At 44.4% G+C, this 12,052-nt stretch overlaps 1 protein-coding gene across 2 annotated transcripts in view; it reads left to right on the forward strand.

Annotated features, from left to right (window-relative positions):
• Positions 1–12,052, forward strand: part of SORCS1 (sortilin related VPS10 domain containing receptor 1) — a 556,814-nt gene that overhangs the window by 521,875 nt on the left and 22,887 nt on the right. For both annotated transcript variants that reach the window (XM_073793984.1, XM_073793985.1), the window contains exons 22-23: positions 28–140; positions 4,866–4,997. In XM_073793984.1, the coding sequence (XP_073650085.1) occupies positions 28–140; positions 4,866–4,997 (245 nt within the window). The remainder of the gene's footprint in view (positions 1–27; positions 141–4,865; positions 4,998–12,052) is intronic.

Below are 12,052 nucleotides of genomic sequence, written 5' to 3' on the forward strand. Positions count from 1 at the left end.
GTAATCCCCCTACTGTTGTATTTCCAGAGGAATTCCGATCTCTTCGCCTGTCCTTTTCTCCAAACCTGGACGACTACAACCCGGACATCCCTGAGTGGAGGAGAGACATCAGCCGAGTCATCAAAAAGTCCCTGGTGGAGGTGAGTGCAAACAACACCTCTGGCCCAGACCCTTTTCCTCTCTGTCTTTACCGAGCTTCATGGAGAGGGGACCCTTGCTCAAATAAATGGCAGGAAAGAGCCGGAGGCCAGGGGAAGTGGGTATCATCTGTCTGATACCTGCAAAGCTGAGCCCCATGTGTGCAGACACGTCACAGGCGCTATGGGGGGAAATGAAATTGAGTAATCAGGGGGTCCTTACCCCTTGTGAAACGCTTGTTCTGCTTAGAGACGACGACCCTGGAAATATGTGACAGTCACGTGGCAGAGTTCATGATTAGCCATTGGTACATGTAAAATCAGCTCCTGTGCATCGTACTGGCATAGCATGGATACAACTGGTAAGAGCAGCCTGGGTTCCAGCTTCACGAATGTCCAGCACAACAGCACAGTGAACCCTCAGCACAGGAGGGTAGTCATCTTACTATGTCCCAGTTCTTTTAATGGCATTTCTCTCCCACGACAGCCCCAAGAGGAAAGTATTATTGGGAGTTCCCTGGTGGTCTAATGGTTAGGATTCAGCTCTTTCACTTACATGGCCCAGGTTCGTTTCCTGGTTGGGGAACTGAGATCCTGCAAGCCATGTAGCATGGCCAAAAAAAAAAAGGGGGGGGGGGACCTAAAAGATGCTTAAAAAAAGAGAAAGTATTATTGTCTTCATTTGCAGAATAGGCAGTTGAGGTTCAGAGAAGTTAAATAACTTGTCTAAAGCCTCACAGCTAATAAGTGTCAGAGCTACAAAACTGAAGTGAAGGATCTGAATCCCGTGTCTGGGTTTTCACATGTGAAGCGTAGCCTCATCCGGTTCCTGGGAGAGTAACAAGCTGGTGTGGTTCATCCCTCTCTGAGCAAAGGTCACCTACAATCTGACCAGACACCCTCCTAGGCACATGGCCCCCCGCATACTCCACTTCCACGAACAGTCAGAGGAATGGGATGTCTGCGCGCGGAGCTGCTTCGATTTATTGCACAAACCCAGAAAATCAGAGATGACTTTTCCCTAAAGTCTATTCTTAGCACGAAAGAAAAGTCAATTTAGGATTAGTTATACATTCTTTCCTGCACCCAACACATGGTGTCTCCTGACCCAAAGGGATAAGGAGAGACAAAGGCATTCAGGTAACCCCTGCTCAGAAAACAGATCTCGCATCCAGCCTTTTGGCAAAGAGCTGGCCTTCTCCGTATTCATACCATTATCTTTGTTGATATTTATTTAGCACTTACAATATTCCAGAAACTCTCCTCAGTGTTTTGCATTTTTAAACACATTTAATCACAAAACCCCTAGCTTATGATGTAGATAGAATAATTATTCCCACTTTACAGGTGAGAAAACTGAATTTAGAGGCAGATAACTTGCCCGATGCTGTATAGTTTAAAATCAGGCTCTGGAGTCAGACCATCAAGGTTTGAATCTTGATTACCGCTCCACTCTGCTGCTATCCTTTGTCTTGTTACTTAGAGAGACAGGAATAAGTGGAATAGTGGGGTGGAGAAGAGTTGTCTTCTGTGCCTCTGGGTAAATGCCATCTCACCTTTATCTTTCTTAATGACTCAGCATCCATGACGTTATTGGTGGCTAAACATTATGGCCACCAGGGGCTGCAGCTACCAGACCACAGGCCCAACTGGAACAGGCCCTTTTTCCTTTGGAGCTGTTTGTCCCTGGTGTGACAACTGGTTTCTCTCCTCTGCTGGCCGAGAGAGATGACTTACACCCTTCAGTGAACCCACAGCTCACCTCCTTCAGTCTACGGCATTCTAGAGATCCGTGTCCCTGTAGGTCTCCGAGGCGGCTATCCAACACCCCCAGGTGGTTTATCAACCAGGCATTAGCTCAGCAGTGATGTTTTCCAGGCTGATTTCTCGTCCCATTAATTGTCTAGGGATCAGATGCCCTGGGCCTCCACCTTTCCACCAGCTGTCCAGTAGGCTAGAAATGACTGCTCATTAATATTTCTAGGCCACTGCATAGCATAATCAGCTAAATGGAGAACAGACAGGTTGGCTCAACATCCCTCAGGATAAGGGGTGATGGGGTGGAGGGAGCTTTAAAGGCTCCTTTGTTACCCACTCCTAAGAGGCAGCTGAGCCAGCCCTGGTTCCCAGCGCCCCACCCTATCTTTGAGATCAGTAATTACACTTGGCCACTTCTTTAAGTTCTGAAGTATCCTATTGCCAAGTGTCCCCTAATAAGCTCTATAAGAGGTACAGCCGGCAGTCAACTTATTTATAGTTTTCTTCCTATTCATTCTGTAACAGAATTTGATATAAAATCGACTGCATTTTCCTCATCGGTTGGGATTTTTCTTTTGACATTTTGCAATGGAATCTTTAATTGAATGTCATTCAGTAAACAGTTTTGTTGATAACGAGGATGGTTTAGACATAAGCTTTGAGTTTAAAATCTAGGATGGGGCTTCCCTGGTGGCGCCGTGGTTGAGAGTCCGCTTGCCGATGCAGGAGACACGGGTTCGTGCCCCGGTCCGGGAAGATCCCACATGCCGCGGAGTGGCTGGACCCGTGAGCCATGGCCACTGAGCCTGTGCTCCACAACGGGAGAGGCCACAACAGTGAGAGGCCCGCGTAACACACACACACACACAAAAAAAAAAAAAAAATCTAGGACGGCCGTAAAACAGTATGGTATCAGCCGGGATAGGAGCTGCTTTGTGATAAGTGTCAGGAGAAGGAAGGCAGGAGAGCGCTGGTTCAGGACAGAGGCATTATGGTCCGACCAAGGTTTCAAACTAAGTGTCACCACTCACTACCTAGATGACCCTGAGCCAGTGTTGAACTTTCCTCCATCTACTGTCTGTCCTGTAGCAGAAATAGGGATGCCCCTCCCAGATCCCCATTCAGGGAAAGACTGTTATCGTAGCTGCTGGGAGTGCTGTGGGCAGAGGCTTCAGCGGCCTTCCCCATGTCATGTCCCTTTTGGAGTGGCTCATGTCCAATGACGCGGTTGTATAAAGGCCTGGCCACTCAGCTCAACCTCAGACAAATCTGAAGGGCCATTCTCACTCCTTACAGGATCTTCTGAGGCTGTTGTTGGCCTTTTTCACAGCTCAGCTTCTCCCTCTGTCCATTCCTGCTTCCTGGCCTTCACTCCCATAGATGTTGATTCCAAGAATGTCCCCTAATAAACACCCTCCGCACTAAACTCAGAGCCAGCTTCCTGAAGACTCCCAACCTGTGATCTGTCTTCACCTGTACAGAGAGGCATAATAACACTTGCTCCAAAGAGTCGCTGTGGGGTGTCGCATTACATTATATTAAGAAGTTGCTTAGCACAATGCCAGACACATGGTAAGGACCCAATAAATGGAATTTCCTGCTACTTTGAAAAAAATATAAATGTAGATTTCAGAAACCAACAATCATCTAATTGGGAAATCATGAAAAATACTCTGAAATAAGTGAACTTTACGAGGGCTCATGAAGGAGAAGTAATGTTCTAGCAGCAAATGTATAGAAAAGACATTCTGGGGGAGATGGCATGCACAAAAACATTTGCAAGAAAAGGCTGGAATACTGAGAAATTGTACGTGAGTCTATTTGGCTAAGCGTAAGATGACATTATGAGTTGTGGGTAATTAGTGTAGGAAGGAAAGGTGGGACCATATTGCAGGCTTTGAATAGATATTTAACCCAGTTGGCAGTGGAAATTTGTGCATGAATTTGGACATGGAAACACAATCTGCTTTGGACTGTAGGAAGATAAATCTGGAAGTAGTAGCCTGTCTCCTGGAGATGCGAAGGCTGTTGTAAAACTTGAAGGGAGAAAGTGTAAAGGCTGAATTATATTAACGGGGAGGCATTTAAACAGGAAGGAACCAGTAGGATCGTTCGTGTGGAGGGTGACTTGTCAAGGTCTCATAGACTGATTAGATAGGACATGGAAAGGAGAGTGTGGTGCTGGACACGAGATAAGGCTCCCAGCTAGGGTATCTGGGAAAGGAGTGGCTCCGGTCATCCACGTGCAGAATGAAGATTTCCGGGGTGAATATGAGAAGTTCTCATAAAACAACCAAATGACGTTCTGACTTGGCCCCTGGAGAGAGAAGCCGGGATTTTAGCCGTGGATTCTAGAACCATCTAGAGAGTGGGCTCAGGAAAGAGGAAGTTCTTGAGTGAGTGATATCTATGATTTTGATAGAAGATTCCGTGCAGCAGAGTGAAGGGCTGAGAGTGCTTCCTGGAACGGGATGGTCATCAGGGTCTGACGCTGTGGAGAACTCAGCAGACGCCTGGGGGCTGTGGTCTGGGGTTAGGTTAGGTGATGGAGGTATGCCTGGTCAGTCTGGAGAATAACTCTAATGCTTTGCGGAAGAAGGAAGCTAGGTTAGAAAGTGTTAAGGCATGAGGGGCAGAAGATAAAGCTCAGTAAGTGACGGCCTTCTCACTGGCAAGGTCCACTTACTTATACAAGACAGGTACTGCTATTATTCCCACTTTTTAACTTGAGGAGATGCAAAGTGTTTCAGGTCTCACGGGGATGGAGCTAGGACCAGACCTCAGAGTCTGACTTGTACCCAGTGGTGTCTCTCACATCCCTCCCCAACTGGTGCACCCGGGACCCTACTTTCCCACCCTACCTCCACACCTTTGTGTCTTCTTGCCCCCGCCAACTCTCTGCTGAACACTTGGTCCCTTCTCATCAGCTTTCCTGCAGGACTCACATGCGCCTCTGTGTCTCTCCCTCAGGCCACCGCGGTTCCGGGCCAGCACATCTTGGTGGCGGTGCTCCCTGGCTTACCCACCGCTGCCGAGCTCTTTGTCTTGCCCTATCAGGATCCCACAGGAGAAAACAAAAGGTCAGCCGAGGACCTGGAGCAGGTGAGTCCTCAGGTGACATTTCAGCTTCTCCCAGCAGTCTGAGCCACAACCCTGCTAGTGTCTGACCACGACAGCAGTTCTGGGGAATCTCCACGTGGGAGCGAGGGTGCCAGCTGTTTGTGGAGTCTTCCACTTTCCTGTCCTCTGCTGAGGAACATAATCTGGTGATTTAACTACAGCTTCACCAAAAATATGTGCAAGAGTGTGTATTGTCATCAGTGGCTAAATCACTCAGAGTCTATCCCACGCTGTGGGATACTCTACAGTGTCTACGATGAATGAGATAAATCTTTGTGTACTGATGTGACAAACTGGCCAAGATATTAGGTGGGGGGAAAAAGCAAGAGGCTACACAAGACATAGAAGTCAAATCCATTTATATCTTACCTCACACACTTACATCATAGGAGTACCATCAGAATCAAATGATGTATCTTTTTAAAAAGGTACAACTTTCATACAAATCATGAATCCCCACCATACTAAGATGACCTGATTTGAGCTTATAATAAATGAGTGATATTGGCTCCAAGCACCTCTCCTGGCTACGTGGGGTCTACTCTCTCCTCATCTCCACCACCTCTGAAGTATTAGGGTGTCTGTGTGTGTGTGTGTGTTTGTGTGTGTGTGTGTGTCTGTTTCTCTCTCTTCTGCTCCCTTAGGTCTTTTTTCCTCCCTTCCTTCCTTTTAACTTCAAAAGATTATCCAATGTCTATAGTGAAGATTATTACTATGATGATGTTATTGTTGTTCTTATTCTTCACCCATTCAGTTAAAATGATCAGTCTTGGTCTGGTTCTCCTGTTAAAAACTACATGATTTTGGTTTCTCAATTCTTTCTGGCAGATAGATTAAAAATAGGATTCCTGGGGCTTCCCTGGTGGCACAGTGGTTAAGAGTCCACCTGCCGATGCAGGGGACACGGGTTCATGCCCCGGTCTGGGAAAATCCCACATGCCGTGGAGCGGCTGGACCCGTGAGCCATGGCCGCCGAGCCTGCGCATCCGGAGCCTGTGCTCCACAACGGGAGAGGCCACAACAGTGAGAGGCCTGCGTACCGCCACAAAAAAAAAAAAAAAATAGGATTCCTCTCAGACACTAAGTAAATATTGGCTTTCTCCCTTCCAGTACTTGGAGCTTTTCAATTTACTTAGAATAAATCTATAATCTAGTCCCATGATCTCTGGTCTCCAAGATGGTTTGAGAACCTCCTATAATAGCCTTATTAACAACCCCAAATTATAGGCTGGCCTACCTGTGGGCACACCCGCCTTTTAACTGCTGCTTTTTCACTTGGCAAAAGACTCACCTCTCTATTGTTTTCCATGTGCAAGTAATTGAATAACTGGGCTGTCAAGGAAAGCCCCACTGAACCCCATCTCCTAGTGAACTGTAGTTAGGGGTCGGGCAGCAGGGAACCCATCAGACCTACATCTGACTTTGCTCAGCCCTAGCTCTAGACTTCCCACTGTATTTGACAAATTATTCTCTGCACCTGCAGTTCAGTGGGAGGAAGAATGGATTATTTCTTATCACCACACTGCTCATGAGACCTAGAGGGGAGGTAGATCGCTGTCCAAGGCATGTAGGTAGGGACGCTTATAATTATTCCTCCTCTGGAAATCTTACGGATTGTGCATGAAATCCAGAATATAGTCTCCTCGATATAGAAGAGTCCAGTTTTAAAGCCAGCTAATTTCCCAGTTACCACATCATCTGTGCATCCCTATTTCTCATACTCTTCATTTTTTCTCTAAAATACATTTTCTAGATGTTTCCTTGAGAGGAAATGTGGGAAGAAGAGGGGTGTGTTCTCTGAAACTTGGTTTACTTGTGTATCTTGCTTTGACTGTCTATTTTCCCTAGAGTTCTTCTTTCTCTTTATTTGGTCTTGTCTGAGTGGCTCCTCCAGGGACACTCTCGGAGACCTGAGTAATTGTCCCTGAGGCAGCCTGGTATCAGGTATTGAGGAGCCATTTAATTGGAGATCTAAAGGCAGCTGGCTTGGCTTGTGTGAAAGCTGTGGGACTTAACATTTGGTACACATGTAGGGAGTGCAGACATTTTATTAGAAAGACCACAGGTTTGGAGAAACATAAACCAGGTTTCTAGCTTCAGCTCTTGTGTTCATTGTGTGTATCCTATAGAGGACAAATATTCAGAAAAGTTAAGTAATTCAGCCCAAATCACATAATCTATAATACCCATCTCAGAAGGTGTTTGAGAGGTCATTAAAGAAATGATACAGCAAAGCCCTTGACCTATAGTAGATACTCAGTAAGTGGTAAATAGATGTTGGTTACATTTATGGACATTTTGTGATAGGAGGAGAGTATATGAGAAATGCAAAAAAAAAAAAAAAAAAAAAGAAAGAAAAGTAAGAGTATTAAAGACTAGTATTGTCCAGGACATGTATTGGAAGAAAGAGGATGGTGACAATAAGGAGAAAAAGATTAATGAATGAAATTGCACAAGAGAACAAGGACAACAGGAAACAGAAAGAACATGCATGAATGAGTAAACTCGAGGGAGGATGACTCATCTAAGTTATCATGCCGATGGATGGCATTAAGGGAAAACAGAGTACCAAGTGAGAGATTGTAACTCTGGTTAAGGGAATTGCCAGTGTAGCAGCCTTACCCAGAACTCAAACTAAATACAGTGACCAAACAAATGCCAAACCAAGTACATAAGAAATCAGTGTCTTGTGGAGAGTATCACTACCCCGATTAATAAGTGCAGTTATGAAATCAACATACAAATTAAGCCTTGTGTCGAGAACCAACAAAATAGGGGCTGCCCACAGGAATCCTACAGGTTTTGTCCTAAGAGGGGTCCTTTACTCTTTCTCTCTGACTCAGTCACTCTAAAATGAAGAACTTCAGGCCCCAACAGGGAGCTGTGAATTGCCTGAGGAGACACAACTCTTCAAGGAAAATGAGTTTCTGGTTCTGTTTCTGCAACTAACTCTCAAGCCTAGAGTCCCCTTGCTCTGCCATGCTGCAGATGTGTCTTTGGGTACCACTTGACTTCTGCGGGCCCCCCAAGATACCAAGCCTGTTGTACCCGGAAATGAACAAGAGATGTTTTGCTTTGGGTTTTTTTCCTGATGCAGTGAACATATATTCTATTCAAACAAATTTAAGGGGAAAAGGTGAAGTCATGAGCTTCTTTAGTTGGGAAGTCCAAGGATATAGTTCAGGCGTGGATGAACTCAGAGAGGAAGCGTCACCAGATTACTCCCCTGTCTTCCTCTCTCCCTCTTTCTCCATCTCTTTTCGTTGCTACCACATGGGAAGTCCGCCTGAGAATGAAGCCAACACATAGGAAGACAAGAATGGCCACAGGAAGCCCCAGTCTTTTATTTAGTCATCTTATCAGCCCCATTCAAAAGACATTGCCTCTCCCCTGAGTGCACCCCAAGAGCCCAGGGTGATAATTCTCACTGACTCAACTTGGCTGAAGTGGGCATGTCTTAACTAGCCTGGTAATCAGAAGACTAGAGCTCCATTAGTGACAACTCAATGTTTTATACCCTCCCTGGATCAGGAGTTTAGGGAGCCCTTCCTAAACCAAATGGGCAAAGAATAAATAAGGATATGGTTCCTTAAAGAAAAATGTGGGGGAAGGAGAAGGAACGGGAGGCAGGCAAAAGCAACGGACTTCCTCTGTCATAAATTACATAGAAATTTCAACTGAATGCAAAATAAAACCAAACAACAGAAAGGACCCCACTCCTTTAAAGGCTGCACTCTGAATCCCAGATGGAACTTGGGAAGAGCTGACTTTATCCCCCCTGTTAATACCCTGGCCCCTTTCTTGTAAAGATACTGCACAGAACTCCCAGCACGGGAATGAGTGGGACCCTGACCAGATGGACCCTGAAGACTGTGAGGGCAGGGCCCCAGCAAAGGGCTCTGGGCTCTCCTCCCTCAGCTTCCTCTAATAATGTTCCCAGGGGAGGAGAGATGCTGGCTTAGTTGGAGCCAGCTTGTCTGTGAAATAAATTGAAAATTCCTCACAGTGAGAAGTACTTGACCTTGTTATCCGGATAACATTGGGCTGGGTTAATCAAGTGACCTCTGTCTGGGAGGGTTCCACCACTCTTTACTTCACATCTCCAGAGAGTGAGAAAAGTCTCACTTGCCCTTAGCTGGCCTCATCAGGGATAGGGCTACCCTGAAGCCAGCTGCTCAGGTGTGGAGCAAACCATACCCCCTCCGCCACTGTACTCCCAGGCATCTCTCTGAGTCCTCAGATTTGTATCTACCTCTCCTGCAAGGAGGAAGGACCTTCCATCATGCTCTGGGTGTGGTGCTGTGCTGGGGAGATAGGGAGACTACGTGGTGTTGTCTTGCTGAATCCTTAAAGGGCATGAGCGCATTTAAAAGGAACAAAAAGACTAAGGACAAAATGTCAACCACCAACAAGGAATTTCCTCTTCGGTTGTTTGTGTTACCATGTACATTTGACAGATGCAGAATCCAAAAGACAGGAAAAGGAAAGGTGCCTCTGGAAATGGAGCAGTCTATTGGCAACATTTTTAGAAATTAAAGATTCATTATGAAATGTAATAAATCATCTCAGACTATTTTCTTTATACTCAGTCTGCCCTGTTCAGATTTTTTAAAGCGAGGAATTGAAGAAATATTTTGGAGTTCACAAGGAAGGTCACTAAAACAGGAAACTGTAATTGAAAGAGTAAGTAAGAGTTGAGCCAAAGGAATATGGCAAAAGGAGAAAAAGAGAAGCTTAGAGCTGGTGTTGGAGAGCCCAGGGGAAAGGAGTGAATATGGACGAATTATTTCTTCATTATGTCATCCAGGAAAAACTTCTTAGGCACTTTAATCAAACTGATTCTGTCGTGCTAACAAAACAGAGAATTTTTAAATAGAATTCATGTTTGGCTCCATTGCTTACTCCAAGTTTTATTCCAGAAGTCATGCTATATGAATTGAGAAAGATCTTTCTCTGTTGATTCCAAAAGTAATATCATTCAACTACTCTTTGAGGGGGCCTTCGTAACTTAACATGATCAGGACTGACTGACTGGGTCAGTTGCAAGGTCATCCCAGGCAAGTCTCCCTCTAAACATGGCACCAGAATGCTATTTATGTTCAGTAGGGTTTGCATCCCTCCTCCCAACTTCAGAGATAAGCATTAGTTGTTTGGCCCAGTGTAGCTTTGCCGTGGATAAATCTGCCAAAGCCCATTTTGAATCTGTAGTTTCACTTTGTACCACTTCTTTGGGTTTCATGTTTCATAAATTACCAACTGCTGTGTTGTCCTTAAACGTCTCTTTCTTTGTGTTTCAATGTTTGACACTCCATTCTAATGATCTGAGAGTCTGTTTTCCTCTACTGGTCTCATTAAACATTGTTTAGATGTTGAATGTGTTCTTTGCATGGTAACCATCCCTTCTGTTGACTAAACATCTCTAGCTCACCACTTCTGGGTACCAGTAGGGTTGTACCCATGAGTCTCTTCTGTAGACAGAACCATGTGACTAATTCTGGCCAATGAGGTGGGAGCAGAAGTGATAAGTGTCACTTCCAAGCTGAAGTATTCAAATGCCAGTTACAGAACCTTAAGAATGCTTTTTCCCTCCTACGGTGTTGTGTACATTTGAGGGGGCTGATCTACCAGCCTTTGTCTCTGTGTGACTATAATGAGCCCAGCATCATTGCCTACCTGCAGTGGATATGGAGTGTAAGCAAGAAATATACTTCCTTTATTTCAAGTCCCCAAACTTCTAGCATTGTTACCTCAGCCTGACCTAACCTATTCTGATTACCACACTTAAACATCATACTTCGTGAAGAAGATGAGGAAGAGAACTGGTATTTTCCCTCTACCAGGTCCCTTCCACTACACCCTTTTGATGGTGTCTTTCCAAGTATTTTTATTGAGTTCCCACTGTCTTTTTAAGTGGTAGTTTAAACGAAGAGTGGGTTGCATTTGAATCATAGGCATATTCCACCAAATAGGCAGATACTAAGAATAATATGTTGTTTCTTTGGTCATGATTAGAGAACAAAAAATGGAGAGCAGCAGAAGAGGGATGCTAGTACAAAGGATAAATGAAATTTGCTAAGACTACACACTTTGGACAGAAAAAGAAAAATGAATAGATTCAACTTGCTTTAGGAGGAACGATCTCCCAGCAATTACACGTTATTTCACTTGAGTCTTTATCATGCAAACTTGCGTGCTTTCCATTTAGGCTGTCACCACACTGTTCTATAGTCGCAGTTTATTCTGCTCCTTTCATAGCCAAACACTCTCCTAAACATTATAAATTGTATTAACTGGTGAACAGAGTGTGGCAATCCTGAGGCTGAGGTTAGGAATTGCCTGTAGCTCATATTGGTCAACTGACACGGGACTGGTGTTTTAGGTTGTGCGCTTCACAGTTGGATGAGAGATAGAAGCATAATTAATGAAATGCTGCAATTTTTTTCTCCTAAATCTGCTCAGCTGGACCTCCTTCCAAATATCTTTTGCGTCTTTGTCAGCTGGCTCAAGGAAAATGTTTTTCATGGAAATGTCCTAAGATTAGAAGTTGAGCAAAACTGAATTCTCATCTCAATTCTTCAAATATTAACTGGGTAAACTTAGCAATGTCCTCTAAGCTCCATGTTCCTTTCAGTGGAGATAGCAACACTAACACCTGAGATACGTTGTGTTAGAAAAAAATAGTAAGAAATATGCAACTTTGCCCATACAAAGTGTTCAATGCATAGATAATGTATGTACAAACGTATATAACAACTCATGAACTGATGAAAACAATACAGAATAAACATTTCTGCAGATGGGGTGGAAAACATTTAAAGTAATGTCAAAATCTGTCAACAGTTTCGTACTCATTTGAGTAGAGAAATATATGGTTCTAGCTGAGATTATTCTTGTAAGCAGTGTAAATTTTATTTAGTTTTGTTTCTGTGCATAAGTTCTTTCCCACAAAGTATTGAAGAAACATCCTCAGGGAGAAGAAAGAAATATCACTTCAGCTGGTTGAAAGAAAGAAGCCTTTCTCATGCAAATACATAGTC

The sequence above is a fragment of the Tursiops truncatus genome, chromosome 16 (assembly GCF_011762595.2).
Source record: "Tursiops truncatus isolate mTurTru1 chromosome 16, mTurTru1.mat.Y, whole genome shotgun sequence".
Taxonomy (NCBI): domain Eukaryota; kingdom Metazoa; phylum Chordata; class Mammalia; order Artiodactyla; family Delphinidae; genus Tursiops; species Tursiops truncatus.